General features: G+C 54.4%; 1 protein-coding gene across 1 annotated transcript in view; it reads right to left on the reverse strand.

Annotated features, from left to right (window-relative positions):
- Positions 1 to 7,193: 7,193 nt before the first annotated feature.
- The window catches only part of MN1 (MN1 proto-oncogene, transcriptional regulator), a 44,434-nt gene continuing 33,114 nt past the window's right edge, over positions 7,194 to 18,513 (reverse strand). Inside the window, exon 2 of the mRNA XM_038575518.1 lies at positions 7,194 to 7,458. Coding sequence (XP_038431446.1) covers positions 7,277 to 7,458 — 182 coding nt within the window. The 3' untranslated portion in view covers positions 7,194 to 7,276. The remainder of the gene's footprint in view (positions 7,459 to 18,513) is intronic.

Genomic DNA, 18,513 nt, shown 5'->3' on the forward strand with positions numbered 1-18,513 from the left:
ACTCAACATCATTAGGGAAATAAACATCACAGCCACAGTGAGATGTCACTACACTCACTCTACAACGGCTAGAGTTAGAAAGAGATAAAATCTAGTGTTGGCAAGGATACGAAGAGGAACTGGAACTCCCATACATGGCCATTGGGAAGTAGCACAATTTTGAAAAATGGTTTGGCAGTTTCTTTTCTCTCTCTCTCTTTTCTTTCTTTCTTTCTTTCTTTCTTTCTTTCTTTCTTTCTTTCTTTCTTTCTTCAGAGGGAGTGAGAGAAGGAGGGGAAAGAGCAGAGGGAGAAGGAGAGAGAATCTTAAGCAGGCTCCACACCCAGCGTGGAGCCCCATGTGGGGCTTCATCTCACAGCCCTGAGACGAAATCAAGAGTCAGGTGCTTAACTGACTGAGCCACCCAGGCTCCCTGGTTTGGCAGTTTCTTAAGTAGGGAAACATACACCTGCTATGCGACCCGGCCATTCAAAAAAAAAAAAAATTGAGAGCCTAAGACCACACAAGAGTTTGTACACAAATGTTCATGGTACTTCAACTCCTAGTAACCAAAAGTGGAAATAAATGTATATCAACAGGTAAATGAATAAACAGACTGTGGTATGTCCACAGGAGGAAATGCTTTTTAGTGATACAGAGGAAGGGATTCCTGACTCATGCTTCCATTTTTTTTAAAGATTTATTTATTTTATTTTATTTATTTATGATAGACATAGAGAGAGAGAGAGGCAGAGACACAGGAGGAGGGAGAAGCAGGCTCCATGCAGGGAGCTCAACGTGGGACTCAATCCCAGGACTCCAGGATTGTGCCCTGGGCCAAAGGCAGGCGCTAAACCGCTGAGTCACCCAGGGATCCCCTTGTGCTTCCATTTATAGGACATCAGGATGTAAGGACGAGCAAAGCTAATCAATGGTAATAGAAGCCCAGTGGGTTGTTGCTTGAGGGGTGGGCTGTTGACTGAAAAGGGCAGGAGGAAACCTTCTGGGAAGTGTGTCCTGTTGTATGATCTTGGTTTGGGTTACACAAGTGTAGCCATATGTAAAAATGCCCCAAATTGAACACTTAAGACCCTTGGGTTTCATTGTGTATAGATCACACCTTAATTTTTAAAATGTGATAAAGGGGAGTGGGGAACAATGGGTTAAATAGACAAACAAAAAATCCCTTCCCAAGATGGTAAAATGGCACAACTGCTCAGAAAACAGTCTGGATGGGATGCCTGCATGGCTCAGCGGTTGACCATCTGCCTTTGGTTCAGGACATGATCCTGGGTCCTGAAATTGAGTCCCACATCAGGCTTCCTGCAGGGAGCCCGCTTCTCCCTCTGCCTGTGTCTCTGTATCTCTGTGTGTGTCTCTCTCATGAATAAATAAAATCTTTAAAAAAAGAAAACAGTCTGGTGGTCCCTCACAAAGTCAAACGTGGGGTTACCATACAACCGGGTGATTCCACTCCTAGGTGTACACCCAAGAGGTTTGAAAACAATGTGTTCACAGAGAAACTTTCCCCTGAATGTTCACAGCAATATTATATAATAGCCAAGACATGTGGACATCCCTAATGTGCATCAACTGGAGACTAGAGGACAATGTGGTATATTCATAAGCAGAATGCTATTTAGTCATTAAAAAGGAGCGAACTTGAAAACTTCAGGCTAAGGGGAAGACGCCAGCCCAAGGGACTGCAGGTTGTACCATTCCGTTTACATGAAATGTCCAGAATAGGCGAGGCCATAGACACAGCAAGTAAATTAGTGGTTACCAGGGGCTGGAAGGAGGGGTGGTAATTGGAATTTAATGAGCATGAGTACAGTGTTCATTTTTCGGGTGATAAGAATGTTCTAGAAGTGGATAGCAAGGAGCGTCGTGCAACACTATAAATATACCAAAAACCACTGGATTCTACACTTTAAAATCACTTAAACGGTGAGTTTTGTGTTAGGAAAATTTTACCTTAATAAGAAACTTTTTTCCAAGGTTCCTGGGGCACCTCGTTGGGCCGTGTGACAATTGCAGGATTTGGTACCCACAATCACGTCCACCCCAGGCCAGCCCAGTCCGGGGGCCAAAGCTTGGCACCTCCCACACCCTCTATCTCTGCTACAACACAGTCCTGGTGCTCGGGGTGGGATCCTTCCTGCCCATCCCCTTGTCAGTTAGGGAAACACACGGTTCACTCTGCCCTTGGAATCTTTTTCCAATTTTTTTAAAGTGAAAGGGTGATGGGGCCCCTGGGGGACTCAGGGGTTGAGCGTCTGCCTTTGGCTCAGGTCTTGATCCCGGGGTCCCGGGATGGAGTCCCACATCGGGCTCCCTGCATGGAGCCTGCTTCTCCCTCTGCCTGTGTGAGTGTCTCTCTCTCTGTGTCTCTTATGAATAAATAAATAAAACCTTTAAAGAGAGAGAGAAAAGGTGATGGGACGTCCTTCTTTGCACTTCCCCCTAGCTCTGGAAGAGCAGAGGGTCCACCTGATGCCTCCTCTGTCCCCTCATCAGAGATGGGTGGAGGAGGTAGTTGGTGGAACATTCAGGTAAAATGGTATCTCTCTGTCAATACAAAAAGAGCAACCTGCAACCTGCACCCTACCCTGGCGTCCTACCCAGGCCCTCCCTGAGACCAACATGCACCCCCATGTGGCAGCCCCCAAGGCACAGGTTCCCACCTACTCTCAACAGCGTGCCGGTCCCTGGCTCTCTGGTTCTTGGGCCCTCTGTGACACTCCCTCATTCATTTCACACTGACCTGAAGTCTCCCAAACGCCTGTATCCAAAGTTCATCATTCTGTCATTTCTCTTCCCTTCCCTGGGTACTGAACGTGATCATATACCACTGTCACTTTGAGCAGGAGACCTTTAAAGGTTAGAGAGATTTTTAAGCTTCTCCAAATTAAAGTGGATATACAGGCCTGTCCTTAAAACTTCATATTCTGACAAATATGCCTTTGCATGTATAAAGAAACCTTTAAAAGCTGGAGAGAAGAAGTACAATGAGATTTCTGCCAAATCAGGGTCAATTTATATGCTGGGACAAATAAGATGAACTCCTATTCATCCTTCAAAACCCCATCTGGATATAACCTACTGAAGAAAATCTGCCCTAAGCCCCTTATATGAGATTCAAGAATCTCAGATTAACATTCATCCCTTGTACTGCCATGGGTTATTGGGCATATTCCCCTCATTTTTAACTGTCAATTTACTTGTCTATTTCTTCACCCCCAAACCCCGTTTTGTAAACTAATGTTTTGTAATGACCTAGAGTCTGAGGCTGCAGGTACCAGCATGAAGCTGTTGCCCAAAGGGTGGCAGAGCTTTTACAGGGCCTGGGACAGGGTTGGTATTCACAGTAACCTGCAAGCTAGATGTTATTTGCTCCATTTAAAAAAAAAAAAAAAGACTGATTGATTGATTGATTTGAGATGAGGAGGAGCAGAAGGAGTGGGAGAGAAAGAATCTCAAGCAGAGTCCCTGCTAAGAAGGGAGCCCCATGCAGGACTCGATCCCATGACCCTGAGATCCCACGATGACCTGAGCCAAAATCAAGAGTTGGATGCTTAACCGACTGAGCCACCCAGGTGCCCTTCTGTGCTCCATTTTTGAGACAAGAAAATAGAGACCAGCTTTAAACCACTTGCCCAGAGCCCATGGTTGTAAGCAGAGGAAGCAGCATCCGACCCAGGACAGCGCAATCCTAAAATGCTGTCAGTTGAGCCACGCTCTGAGAATGATGCCATGCTAGCAATTTATTCACACGGAGCCCTCCCACCTGCTGGGTCCACCTGGGTTGTCCCCTGGAACCCCAAGTTCGACCCATTTCATAGATGAGAGAGAGGAGGAAGTGAGAGGCTACATAGGTAATTTGCAGGTTACAAAGCTTACCGGGATCTGAATTCAGTGCTGGAACCCAAAAGAAGAACCACAGTATGACCACCTGGGGGAGGGTCTCTCCTCACCCCCTCCCTCCTGCACCAATCAGATACCAGTGGTCCTCAGTCCCAGGAGGGTCATGCCTCCTGGGGGACACAAGGCAATGTTTAGGGATGTTTTGGTTGTCACAGGCAAGGGGAAGGGAAGGGGTGCTAACACCCTACAGTATAGGGGACAGACTCCACCAGAAAGGACTATCCAGCCCAAATGTCAGTAGCGTCCAGGATGAGAAACTCTGAGATGACCCAACTTAGAACAGCATCAATACACACAGGTGCAGGTGCACACACATGCAAAGTACAGCCTCCAGACCTGCACTCCCATCTCCCCGCTGCCCCGTGGGATTCCGAACAGACCTATGGAAAAAGAGGGGGGTGGGAAAAAAATAAAGCAAGCCCCACCCACAAATGTACCACAGTCACCATTAACGTCATATTTATTGTTATTTAGCTGCTCAGGAAAACATATACAGGTATATACAATATGCATGAATACAGAAGACTGCACTTTACATATTTTTTTAAAAAAGAAAGAAAAAAATAACACTCAATTTCATGAGCTATTGTCACAGTCTTCCAACCAAGCATTTCAGAAATGAATTTCTTTTAAGAGTCAAAAAAGATTACAGGATTGCCTAACACACAGCAGAGTTAAGATTTCATATTTTACATGTGCAATAACGTTTTCGTTTTCTTTCCCAAAAAAGTTTGCTATGCAGTACCGATTACCAGTGTTTGGAGTCTCGTGAGTTGGGTGTGTTTTTAATTTGCCTTTATTCTTTCCATTAAACCAAATTTAATGAAATAACATCCTTTTGCTTAAGGCTATTTTTAAAGCTGTTCCATTCTAGGGTCGTGGGGAGCGAGAAAGTTTCAAACTTCAGGGGTTTCCGACGATGCTAGGACCTCGAGCTGATGGCCAGGTGCTAATGAACTCAACGCAGGGAAAGTCAAAGACAGAAGTCAAGACGCTTGGCTCCCCGGCCTTAAGCAATTAAGGAGAAATCATTCCTGTTTAAAAAATAAAGTGATAAAGCTCTCAAACAGCTGTACATTGTGGAGTCAGAGGGGGGCGTGGGCTTTCGCTCAGACTATATGGCTGATTCTCCTGCAGCCTGTGGCAGGAGGGACCATTTTCTTTTTCTTTCCTCTGGTGGCAGAACTTGGGGACCGAGTCCGTTCACACCTTCTCACTGCGGACCAATTCGCACCACCTGCTTCGCCTGCCTTCTGGGGGCCGGAGGCCTGGGCCGGGCCCCGAGCAAGGACTGTCCAGTCTCGGACCCGAGCCAAAAGGGCCCCCGCAGGAAAGAAGAGGGAGGGGAAAGAGCGAGATTTTTCAGGACACTCTTCCCCCTTTGCTGAAAAGTTCTTTGAAATAAACAATGTGGGTGTTGTATGGTGAATCCAAAGCCTTCAGATCACTTGCAAAAAAAAAAAAAAAGAAAGAAAGAAAAAGAAAAGAAAAGAAAAGAAAAGAAAGAAAAGGAAAGAAAAGAAAAGAAAAGAAACAAAGAAAGAAAAAGAAAAATAGGTCTAGAAACTCTCGGGACCTGGGGACAGCGGGGAGGGGGCGCAAGACTTGCAATTTAACAAAAATAGAAGTAAATGGGGGAGTTATTGATTTGGGTGAAGGGCTGTCCGTCACTGTCACTTGTCTGATCCACCCTGGAATCTGTGTGCCCCTCAGGACCCCCCACCCGAGTCATACAAGCCTTTTGGAGGCGTCCACAGCCCTCAAGGTGCCCGCCCCGCCGACCCTGGGCTTCCAAGGCCTGCCAAGCCAGGTTCTCGACGGGGTCCTGCTGCCCCCCATCTCTGCTAAGAGGTCATTCCTTGGCGAGATGCTTGGGACATGGCTCTGGTTTTGCAACAAGGTGAGATTAAATCAAAAGGTGGGTGGGGGGTTTTCTGGGTTTCAGAAAAAAGGCAGAGGAGTCAAAAGTCCTTGGTTCTGTCCATTGTTTCCTTCCAGTGCCCACCGCACCCCCTGACCGGGAGCCTGCAAGGAAATATACCCAGGTTCAGAGAAGGGGGGCTCCGCAGGCTGGGCCTGGGGGCTCCTTCACTGAATGAGCCCCTGGGAAAAGTGCTGGCAAGAGCCCTTCCAGGGATGGGGGGGTGGGTCGGTTGCCCAGGTTGGATGGTGCAGGGCTGGGGCAGGGGTGGAAATAGATGGGAAGCGGGGACAGAATGGGAGAGGCTGGGTACATACACGCTGTCCCACCTCCTTCCTCCCGTGAGGCCTGGCTGGAACAGCTGTGGGCAAAGGTCAAGGGCTGAGAGTTGATCCTCCCCCAACCTGGGCACCCAAGACCCAGCCAGCCCGGCTGCAGCAGGGCAGGAGCCAGGAGCCCCCCAGAGCCTCTGCAAGCTGGAAGGGCACCATCCCCCACGCACACCAGGGCTGCTTAGCATAGCGTGAAAATTCAGAGCCTGGGCGTTTGCACAGAGGCCCAGAAAAGGAGAGAAAACACCACTGTCGAACATTCTGACTCCTTCCCACTGAGCGGGCTGGACACGTCATCACCTCCATTGCAGAGAGGACAGCTTCCAGCAGAAGACAGAACGGAGCTGAAGGCTGAGCGTGTGTTTGCAGGAACGAAAATATATATCTCTCTATTTTCTCAGGGAACAGACAAAACAAAATCCCAGGCGAAATACCTAAGGGGGGCATTAGTTGTTTGGCTCCTGCCTGACTTGATGACAGTTGGGTGTCAATATATAATATCGTGATGACAATTTGACTTTCACCCGGCAATATTCCAGAACTACTATTCTCCAGGATTTCCATTTTAATAAGCAGTGAACAAAGCAAAAAAGGAGAGAGGGAAAAAAAAAAAAAAAGACGGGGGGAAGGGGCAGAGGAATGAAAATAAAAGAGAATAAAAAAAGAAAGTAACTCTTGTCTTATTACGAAATAACAATGCTTGGACATACAGCAGCATGAAAATAAAACAAGGAAAGAGGTCATCTAAAAAAAAAAAAAACGTATGCCAAGGTTACAGAAAAACGGGAATTATCTAGCAGGAAAAAGGCTGAAGCAAAAGTTTGCTAACTGCAAAAGGGTTAACACTGGTAACATACTGTGGCAGACGAGTTTTCTTTTTTAAAAAAATTTTTTGAGGTTTTTTTTTTCCCTTTAAATTAACCCTTTCCGGTCCATATGCCACTAAGCAGGTACCAACCTAGAAAAAAAATCATCCACTCAGCAATAGTGGCCCTTTCAAATTACCAGGAGGGTGGGGGTCAGGGGGAGGAGGGGTTCAGGGCAGGGGTGGGGGGAGAGGGAGGGGGAAGGGGGGAGAGGGGAGGAAAGGGCCTGGTGGGGGAGGGGCGTTCTTGTCAATTCAAGTTAGGGCGGCCACGAATGTCCCGAATCTGTTGGAAATGTCGGAGTGCAGGGACCGCCAGGTGGGCACGGAGGCTCGGGCCTTGGCGTCGCCCACGTCGTCTGTGCAGTGGACAGACAGGCACTGCAAGTGGCTGCCCGGCTGGGTGGCTGAGGCCTTATTTGCAGGGAGGTCGTGGGCTGTGGAGAAAAAAGGAAGAGATTAGTTAGCAGCAGGCTCAGCCCCGCGGAGGCCCTAAGGGGGGCGGAGTGGGAGAGGCAGGGGAACGGAGGCGCCGTCCACGCCCTCTTTTCATGCCCCAGGACGGTCTGTGGAGATCTAGATACTTCGGTTCAAATCCCCCTGCCGTTGCCTCTGATGTGGCTGTGAGACCTCAGCCAAGGGTAGGGCCCCAGCTCACATGTCAGGTTCTCCCCCCTCAGGAAATGGGAGAATTGGGCCGGGTTGGCCCATCTCTCTGATGGACTAGAGCTCCCAAAAGATTGCCTGGATGTGAAATAAGTTGGGAAGGCTTCCTGGAGGAGGGGCATCTAAACTGGGCATTGAAGCATATGTAGGAGTTTGCCAGATGTAATTGAAGGGCAGAGGGGAGGAGTGTCTGGGTGTAGGGCACAGCCCATCCTCTTGTCATCCTCTGGACAGACATTTGCTAGAGGCCTATTATGTGCTGGGAACTTCCTAAAACAGTACCACACTACTCGATAACGATAAGGAGCCCAGACCCCCCAACCAGACCAGTGCCCTTTGCCCATTTCCAGCTGCTTTACCAAGGGACTTTCGGTGATGGGGGTGAGGGAGTTCCTTTCCTCCTCTATACCCTCAATGAAAATCCTTTCCATTTCCTGCTCACAGCACCAGAAACCCCAAAGATCACAGTGATGTCTGAGTTAGACTTGAGGGGAAAGGAAGTCTGGCAGCCACTCACACCTTAGTATGAAGTACACTCAAAGAGAGTAAGAGCTGGGAGTTCTGAGGCAGGAAAGGAATGGCAGAGACATTTCAGGGGGCTGCTAGTTTATTGCTGCCAAGTGACCAATGGTTCTGTTCTCAGACCTACTCTATGTCCATGAGTATTCTCATCCTTCCTCCTTTTTGGAGCCTGACTCAAGAGAGGAGAGGTGACCTGCCCAAGGTCACACACCCAGGAAGGGGCAGAGCTGGGCTTGAACATGGACCTAAGGTCAGTTTCTAACTCCAAAGAAGTGAGAAAAGCTGGCATTGGGGGTGGGGGCCCAGCTCCGGCTGAGGGAGCACACCCAGATACTGAACTCCATGACCGGCCCGCCCTCCTCAGCAGGGCCAGGTGCCAGGCAGGAGTTCCCCGCCCATCCCTCCCTCTGGGATGAAGGGGGAGGCCTCCCCTCCCCCCCCCGGAGCTGAGCCACCGCCTGCAGAGAAAATCCTCCCGAAGGATGGGCCAGGCCGTGTGACTAACGCAGCTCCCACCCTGGAACCCCAGGGACACCCGGCTGAGGACCTGTGTGCCCAGAGCAGCTGGGGCGGGGGGCGGAGATTCTCTCCCTTGCTTCTTCCCTCAGTCACCCAATGAATAAGCCCTACTAGGTGAGTCCCTACTACGTGCCAGGAGGGGCTCTAGCCCTGCAGATCCAGCGGGAAGTACGGCAGGTGCCCCCTTCGTCCTCCTCCTGGAGTGGACAGTGAAGCCAGGAGACAGCGTCACACCGGTCATTCTGGAGTCACAGACCCCACGGAGCTTGAATCCCAATCCCAGGCCCACCATTGCGTGGCACGGGGTCTGCCACTTGCCCTCGCTCTGAGCTTCAGTTCCTCGTTGCTAAAGTGGGGGTGACGTCCTCTCCCCCAGGCCTTATAATAGCCTGGCATACAGAGAGATCCCCCAACGGGGCTGTGGGCGCTGTCATTAGTCTCCGGAGAGGTCAAGAGGCGAGGGGTCCTTGCAGCCATTTATTTAGAGACCCCCCCCCAAGCCTCGTCCCCTCCTTGGGACTGGCCAGGTAGGCACGTTCCTGCCTAAGAGACTGGAGTCTGTGCTCCCATTGCACGGAAGGGAAAGCTGAAGTTTCAAAGCCGGTTAGCAGCGGTGGCGCTGGGATGCTGCTAGTGCCACACCCAGGGCCTCCCGGGGAGAAGGTACCCCAGGAAGCTAGGGGCCTCAGATTCAGCCCCCACATTGCTGCTCTTGAGCCCAGGCTTGCCTTGTTCCCAGTGACACCCCACTCCCTAATCTCCCCAGAAGGAATCTTGTTCCAAGCATTGTGAGATCCGGATTGGGGAAGCGGAACACCTGCCACAGAGAGGATTCTAAGAAGGGTTCCTTACTTCACTTTACCGCATTATCTCACGGAGCAGACGCACAACGCTGTGTCCATCTTATGGACAGGAAACCGAGGCCCCTTGCCAAAGTTTGCACAGCTAAAGAAAGACAAGACCCAGGCCCCAACTCCTGACCCCTGGCTCCCTTGCTCTGAGGCTGCAGCGCCAGGGAGGGGAGGAAAGTTGGCATTTCCCAAGTTCTGTGCTCAGAAAGAGGAGGCCTAGGGACACTTCTGGGAGCTGGGTTTGCTGAGTGATGTTTCCAGACTGATCCAAAAGGGCCAAATGTCCTCAAGATGCCATATTCCCAAATTATAGACGACTCCTGAGCATGCCGTGTGCCAACACCAGAGGCAGCTGCTCTTCTTGCCCAGGGAGGACTTAATCAGGGCACGCCAGGCACACAGCTAACATGCCCGTGTGTTATCTCACTGCATCCCCCCGCAAACCCAGCAGCTGGGTGCCCCTCCTCCTCAGGTGAGAAGGGGCACCTGGGGCTCAGAGAGGGTGAGGGGTTTGCCCAACGTCACAGAGGATGGGTACAGGATTCCCCAGCCTCTGCCTGGGATGAGCCAGAGACCCTGGTATCCACGGGGAATATTTTTAAGAGAGAATATTACCCTTCAGTTCCTGACAACCCAAGCATGACCAAACTCATCCTCCCGCCAGATTCATTCCAGCTGGGGGGACCCAACACGCCCTAGGACCGCAGCTCCTCCCGGGGCTGCCGAGCGGCTGTGAATAAATCAGTCCCATGGAAGCCGCCTCAAGTCAGGGCCTGCCCCTGCTCCAGAGAGGCCCTCAGTCCCTGCTCCCGGGATGGGAGGGCGGCATGCTGGCCCCCCATGCCAGGACCCAGAGATAAAACCATCCCTCGCCGAGCTCCCAGGATTGGGGGGAGACCCTGGAACTAGTGCACCAGCGACACCGACGCAGATTGCCACATTTTCTAGTGAGTGGCCGGCCTCCCCCGTCAGACTGTGGCTGCAGCGGGGAGGGCAGGTTTGTCTGTTTGCCACGGCTCCCTGCACACGGGAGGCACTCACTTGGGGCCTGTGGGCTGTGGAGGGACCTTCGTCCCTATTTGACAGATGGGAAGACTGAGGCCCTCGGGGGCCCTCTCCTTTTAGGCCAGGATTCTCAGAATGTCAGACAGAGGTGGGAACCTGGTACCCCCCAGACCTGGGCAGCTGCCCCTCAACACCATCTGCAACTTGGAGACAGGGATTCCTGGCAGGCTCATCTCTGAGCAGCTTGGGGGGGACCAGATGAGAGAAAGAAGCGATGACAATGTGCATGTGGGGGGATCAGTCCCTGAGGCAGGGTGTCTGCAACTCAAAACCTATCACCTGGAATGGGCCTCACCCACTCACCCCATGCAGACAGCACAGGGGCTTCCGGTTCCCGGGACCCAATGTCACACCTGCCCTGCAAGGAAGGGCTCTGGGGCCAGTTTTGAAGGACACTCCCCTACGGGCCAGGACAGACCATCTGAGTCCCCACGCACAGGGGCAGGGCCCGGAGAGGGGCTGCCCGGCCCCTCCTGCCCGCTTTTTGCATGTGCACGAACAAGTCGTGGCTGACGTGTCCAGCACCCCAGCACGTCCCCAGCACCCCTCCCGTACCCACACAGCACGCCAGCGACTCGGTCACGTCTGCCACCAGCTTGGCACCGCAGTGTGGAGGTACCGGCTGCCTCCTGCTCCCCCCGCGGTGACCGCGAGACCTGCGTGGATTAGCCCACGACAGGGACAGTCCATCCCACGCAAGGGACGAGAGAGGACCTCGGGGCCGTGCCAGGAAAGCCACCGCACGAGTAACAAACGAGATGCTGCTGCTCTTCCCGGGTTCAACCGTGACAGCGCCTACCATTTGCGGAGCACGGGGACTTTCTGCGAACATCACCTCAGCTCCCAGAACCTCAGCCCTAGAAAATGGGGGAGATAATAGGACCAGCCGTCCTGGAGGCGGTTAGGAGGATTAAATGAAATGATCCATGTAAAGGGCTTAGCCTGCTGCCTGGCGCAGAGCAGCTCCCGCCCCGCGGTCCAGAGCGCACACCCGCGCGGCCAGCCCGGGGCCCCCATCGCCAGCCACAACCGGGGTGAAGCGAGAAAGGGACAGACATGCATGTGTCTACCTGGGGGACACCTCGTGCTTAATTTCAGTTCTGGAGATGCCGCCCACGGAGGGGGCCGAGTGTTCTTTCTTTTTTAAAGTCAGCGAAACAGGCCCCGTCACCACCTTGCTCTGCACTCAGTGTCCCTGGGACTGGGTTCTGATTTGGGTGAAACACGTGTTCGGGAGTCACGAGCTTGGTGGGGGCGGCCGCCACCCCCGCCCCTGGCAGCACCGCACTGCTGTGTCCTTGAACCCTCAGGAAGGGGACCTGCACCTGGCCACCTCCAGTCCTTCACCCACCCCCACCCCCTGCTCACCACAGGGAAGGCCAGAGGCACGGGGCCCGTGGGGGTCAGGTGGCCTCCAGCTGGCGCCCAGGTCAAGGGCCCTGGCTGCTAATCCAGGCTGTGGCCTGCGCAAGGTGTTCACCTGTACTGTAAAATAGGAACCACGTTCACAGGCTGCTGGGAGGGTCCATCGAGGTAACGCGGGTAAAGCGTCTAGCACGTGATGAGCCTCCCGAAGCGGTTAGCTGCTGTTCGGGTTGTTACCCTCCTGGTCTTCAACAGCGCAGTCGGAGCTAACACCGCCCCGTGCCAGCAGGGGAGCCCCGCCGGGCGACAGCCCCTTGGTCTCCGCGGGTGCCAGGGGCCGGCCCACCAAGGTGGGGTGCGGAGGGGGCACCCAGGCACAGCAGGTAAATTAGAATTCCGTGCGTATTTTTAACTCAAAGCTTATGTAAGGAGCAGTGTGGGCCCCTGAGCACAATAGCAAATGACTCTCGCCCGACTCACCCTCGCCGGATTCCAACAAAGGGAAGTGTATTTTGGTTTTTCCTTTATTTGGACCTGGCAGGGGGAGACGCTGGTGTCTGACAGCTGCCACTCAGCTGGGGGGGGGGGGGGGGGCTGGGCCATTGAGGCTGGAAGCAGAAGCAGGCCTGGGAGCCACCGGGTGGGGTCACACCCTCCTGGAGAGTCAGGCCTGCGGCCCGGGAGTCCTACAGGCCCCCAGACACATCCCTGAGTCTCCCAGCTCCTGTTCCTCGTCCCCCCGAGAAAGGCCAGGCCATGGCACCCAGACTCACTCTAGGCCTCGAACATCACTCTTCTCTCTCACATGGGCCTCACTCAGAGTCCAGGCACCAGGGAAGGAAGAGGCTGCCTCCAAAATCCACCTGCTTCTCTCCTGCCCCACTGCCTCCACCCTGGTCCTGGCCCCCACTGCTCCCGCCTACAGCAGCCACGTGCTGCTTTCTGATTCCACGCTGGCCCCCAAGCCCCTCTCCCCCTGAGTCAGGTGACTCTCCTGAAGCACCAACCAGAGCAGACCTCACCCCTGCTTAAACTTCCATGGCTCCCCAGTGCTCCCAAGATAAAGTTCCCAGCTTCGTACAACCTGGCCTGCCCCGCTCTTGGGCCTCCAGGCTCACCGCTCCATGAGCCAGCTACACAGTCTCTCGACAAGGCCCTGATCCTCCCCGCCTCCACACCCCTGCTCCTGACGCTTCTGCTGCCTAGAACACCCTCCCCTCCTCACTCCTGCTGACTCCCACCATCCACCAGGCTGTCAGCCACGTGGCATACTTCCTCCGACGCCCCTACTCTGAGGTATGTGACCCCTCTCCCTGCTCACAGAGGCCACCCCTGCCCCCAGCCACCAAAATGGCAATGAAGTGCCAGTGACCTCCTAGCTAGCTGCGGGGAAGCACTGACACATGTCACCCTGGCAGAGGGGGGAGTCCTGAATTCGGGTCCCTTCGACAATAAGCTAGCTGCAAAAGATGAAAAACATTATGGGGGCGGGGGGACTCTGGAGTCAGACGACACTGGCACTTCCCCAGCAGGTCAAGTCCAATCACTGTCCCTCTCTGGGCCTCAGCTTCCTACCCCGTGAACCTGAACCAGGACAGCACCCAGCTCCTTGCAGAGTCCCACCAGGTTCTATGGTGCCTGGCGCATCATGGCAGGGGCACGGCCACCAGCTATCACGGCAGACAAAAGTCACAGGAGAGTCCTGCCGGGCGGTAAGCAAAGTCACAAGAATTTTTAAGACAATTGTAAGGCCCATCTCCAAAAACCCATCGCTGGGGGCATGGGGGACCCAACCCCACTGGAAATGATCCCCACCAGCCAACTGGAATCCTTCTGCAGAGCCCCACCACCCCAAAGCAGACCCCTTCTCAGCTGGCTGTCCATATCAGGTCCCAGGCCACGTCCCCTCCCTCCAGGGAGGTGCACAGGGGACTCACCCCCGCCCCGGGCTCAGGGCGGGAACAGCACATCTAAGCCAGACAGTGGGCTACACAAAGTGGGTCTATAGAGCCACCAAGGAAGCAGGGAAACAGCACCCCAGACCCACACACACATCCCTTCCCCACACTCTGGGGGAGCCCCAGCTCTGTGCTCTCAGAAGCCTAGACTCCAATCCCACCCTGGTCTCCATCTCACCAGCTCCACGACCTGAGGCAAGCTCAACTCGCTGAGCCTGTTTCCCCGTACCCCTCCGAGGAGCCTGGCCTGGGCACCCTGAGGGGAGACACACCCTTGAGGATCCCAGAGGTCTCTCTGGTCCCTGGCACACAGCAGGCACCTGATGAGGATTTGCTCAGTATTTTATTTGGTTTTTAATTTTTTTTATTTTTAAATATTTCATTTTTAAGCAATCTTTTAAGCAGAGCTGAAACCTACAACCCTGAGATCAAGAGTCGCATGCTCCACCAACTGGGCCAGCCAGGCCGTCCCCAGGATTTGTGAAATATTTTAAAGAATGACTCACGTGCTCATCCCAGGTCTTCACCCGCTTGCTGTGTGACCTTGGGCAAGCCACTCCCCCTCGCTGGGCCTATTTGGTCCTCTCTGAAATAACTGGTGGTGGGGAAATATACAACCTCCCCGACTCTTTCCATTCCTTTGGGGAAATTAGATTTTACATTTAATGCAGGAGCCCTCCCCAAGCGAGGGACACTAAGATACCCTAGCCTAAGTAAGCCCCAGGAGCCGGCTCCCACGGCCCCAGGGATCACGGAGTGAGGGCTGACAGCTGGCAGCCTGAGTGACACTCCATCCGGGTACCTCCCAGAGGCCAAGGGACCAGCCCTCCTCAGCCCAGCCCTCTGCCTGCGTCCCCACCCTTCAAGGACAACTTCTAGCAGTGGTATCACTGTGACAAATGAGGAAAGGAAAAAGGAAAAGGAGCCCCGTCCCTACTCCTGTCAGCCCCTGGGATGTTAAGCATGAGCACTGACCTCAGGCTCCCTACGGGCCGGGCCCCAGCCTATCTCACTGGCTGACAACACCTGGGGAGAGAGAGGATCTGACACTCCAGCCCATCTCATGGGGGGGGAACACTGAGGCCCAGAGAGGGGACATCACTGACCTACAGTCACACAGCTAGCCAGCGGCACTCCTAGGCTGGCCTGATGCCAGAGGGTGTGGGTTTATCAAAGTCACATGAGAAAGTAAAATATCACGACCAAAGAGGCAGGCTACCTCTCCCCCTACCCTCGTTCTCTCTCTCCATCTCTCTGTCATCACCCTCCCCAATTCTTTCTCAATGTCTCTGTTGTCTCTCTGTCTCTCCCCTTCAACTCCACACCCTGTTGCCCCTCGCTTCCCTGTCTCCCCCTGAAACCAATGCTCATTTTTTGGGGAAGGGCCCTGATGCTCACAGATGGGATGAGAATGACCCAGGGTGACAGGACAAAATCTGAGGCCCCCGCTCAATGCCTTCTCCAGGGACAGCCCCATCTCACGGGGGGGATCCAAAGCTTGCACGGAGGGAGAAAGCCCCCCCAAGGGATCAGGAGGGACCCTGTGCGGCCCGCCCTCCCGGCCCCACGAGGGTGAGGAAGGGGCCTCGCGCCCGCCGCCGGGGCAGCCGGGTCCGCCGCGAGGCTCAGCCAGGCCCCTGGAAGCCTTGGGAAATTAATTGGAGTTGACTTGGCTGAGGGCAGCTGTCATTTAGATGGAGAACTGGCTCAGGGCTCCACTGAGGCGAAGCAGCAAGGGCATCGTGGGGACCGGGCGGCCGAGCGCCGGCGATGGGGGCGGGGGCCGGAGCCGGGGACCTTCCCGGGGCCTGGAGGAGGAGACGGGGTGACGGAGGGGGACCGGAGCCCGCGGGACGGCCGGCGCAGGCCCCTCACCCCGGCCCGAGCCTCCGATCGGGCTCCTTCTCCTGGCGCCTCGGGCCACACGGCCAGTGACCTGTGACAGATGCAGCCCCGCGCACCCCCCGGGCCACTCCCGAGCTGTGTGCTGCCGAGACATGACAGGCCGGGGTGGGGGGGCTGCAGGGCGACCCGTCGGCCTGCCCCTTCCTTCCGACAGGGCCCACAGCCGTGCGGCAAGGGTGCCAGCGCGGGAGGCCACCGCCCCGAGAGTCCAAGTGCTTTTGAGAGAGCCACCGGGAGGGCCCAGTGCTAGCGCGAGCACCAAAGGTGACCCCACACGGCAGCCGCTGTCCACGTGTAGGATTGCTAGTGGGATCGTTACACGTGAGATCCTCCCCCCGCCCCTCTGTTTCCTCACCTCCTCGCTCATGATTCATTCCCTGTGGCATCATCAGACCCTGTGCTGGGTGGCCCTGGACAGGACACTGGCCCTCTCTGCATCCCAGCATCCCCACCTGTTTATGGGGGACAACCTAGCACCGGGGCAGACACCTCACTGAGCTCCCAGCACTCTGCTTGGCGGCGGTCAGCCGTTCCACAATTGTTTTATAAAATAAGACAGAGAGACACGCACATCTCTGTTGGAGTACAACTCGTTGCTCCAGCCCGCGGAAGGGAAGACCAGCTCTGGCGACGACTCAGGATTGTACAAAGTAACTTTTCAAAGTCTGATGCTTTGCGAGGCGGTTCTTGGGGACGTGTGTCCTGCTCGCCCGCCCATCTGAGGGAGCTTTGGGATTGTCCCACGAGGGGTCAGTGGGACTGCAGGTGGCCTGCTCCCCCAGGCGGTTTCCCATACCACTTCTGCATCCCCGAGGAAGGGCTCTGGAGTGGGGAGTGGTCCACTGTGGGATAGTCGTGTGCTTTGCCGCTAGAGGCTTGGGGTCAAATCCTGACCCTGTCACCGCCAGGCTGCAGGACCCCGCATCAGCTACTCTGACTCCCTGAGCCTCTATTTCCTCACCTGAAAAATGTGTTTGGTCATCCCTGCCTTGCAGACAGGGGCAGTGGACTAGTACCCAGGGGCCTGGTACCCAGGTGACCCTCCATATCCTGTTCCCAGAATGGCTTCTCCAAACCTGAGCCTTCCTGGGGCCAGCCTGTAAGAGGGGGATCTCGAGGGGCACCTGGGTGGCTCATGTGGTTAAGCCAACTCTTGACTTCGGCACAGGTCATGATCTCAAGGTGGTGAGATCGAGCCCCGCGCCCAGCTCTGCACTGGGCATGGAGTCTGCTTAAGATTCTCTATCTCCCTCTGCATCTGCCCCTCTCACCCCCACTCTCTCTCTCCCTCCCTTAAAAAAGATAAAAAGAAGGGGCCCTTAAGACTACAATAACAGCAGGGCGATGAGCCAAAGCATCCCAACTGAGCAGATGCTCCCACCAGCATGCTGGGTGCTGGACCAAGAGGTGACCCCAACACAAGGCTCCCAGCCAGCCTGCACCTCCACCCCGGAGTTTGCAGCCTGGTGGAGAGATACTCGGTAAACACGTAAGAGTAAAACAGTGCGCCGTCACTGCCACACGCAAGGCTGCCCTGTGTTGCAGACCCAGGGGACAGGTGGGGATCTGGGGCAGAATTTGCAGAGGAGAGGACATGCAAGGGGGCGGTGGGGCTTAAGGATGAATATGACGCTTGGCAGCGAGAGAAGCAAGAGGCAAGCTCCAAGCCTTTACTGTGACTGGGAAGAACAAGGAGCCAGCCCAGGGGCCCTGATTTGGGGCCAGGGGGAGAGGGAGGAGAAGGAGGCTACAAAGTTGAAATGAAGTCAGTCACGGAGGCCTCTGGAGGCCCCAGGAAGTGTTTGGCTTTGTTCCTGAGAGCAGAAGGGAGCCAAGGAAGGCTGGTGAGCAGGGGAGGGGCATCGGGAAGCTGTCAAAATGAATAAGAAGCTTGTACCTCATCCGTTCCAGCCTTGGCACAGTACACCTGATTTAGAAACACATTCCTGGGGGACAAGGGCCTTTGGGTTCCACAGCTTTAAACAAGTAGGGGGATCCGATCCCACCCCCAAAGAGAATGGTATTCTGAGTGAGCGCTGGTCTAACTGGACGGGCCATTCCTCCCCAGCGGCTTCCCCAAGAAACCCAGCTCAGGCTTGCCATGTCTCAGCTGATGGGCCCTGCAAGGGACCCCACCTCTCAATGGACGTGAACATCGTGCCCTGTCCATTTACATCAACAGATCCTCTCTGAGGATACAGGTAGGGAAACCAAGGCACAAAAACGCACGCCCCAGGATATCCAATGGCGAGCAGAAGGGTTGAGGGAAAGAAAGTTCCTTACCTCTCTGCATCTGAGTTTCCCCATGTGTTAAATGAGACCATACACCTACTGACCGGGCTGCTGGGGGAATGAATAGGGTGATACTGACAATAACACACAACAATTAGGGTTAATACCTGTCATGCGTTCATTCTTCTCTAATTCCTCACCATAGCCCCGGAGGGCAGCTTCTCGTCTCCCAGCCCCCTTTCACAGGTGAAGGACCTGCCAGGTCAGCATCCTATAGCCCGAGGGTCAAATCCGGCCCACCATTTGTTTTTATCAATAAAGTTTTATTGGTACATAGTCACACTTGTATATTTACATTTAGTGTGTGGCTGTTTTATGTCACACAGCAGAGTTGAGTAACTGATGGAGA

Source organism: Canis lupus, chromosome 26, assembly GCF_011100685.1.
Source record: "Canis lupus familiaris isolate Mischka breed German Shepherd chromosome 26, alternate assembly UU_Cfam_GSD_1.0, whole genome shotgun sequence".
Lineage (NCBI taxonomy): Eukaryota > Metazoa > Chordata > Mammalia > Carnivora > Canidae > Canis > Canis lupus.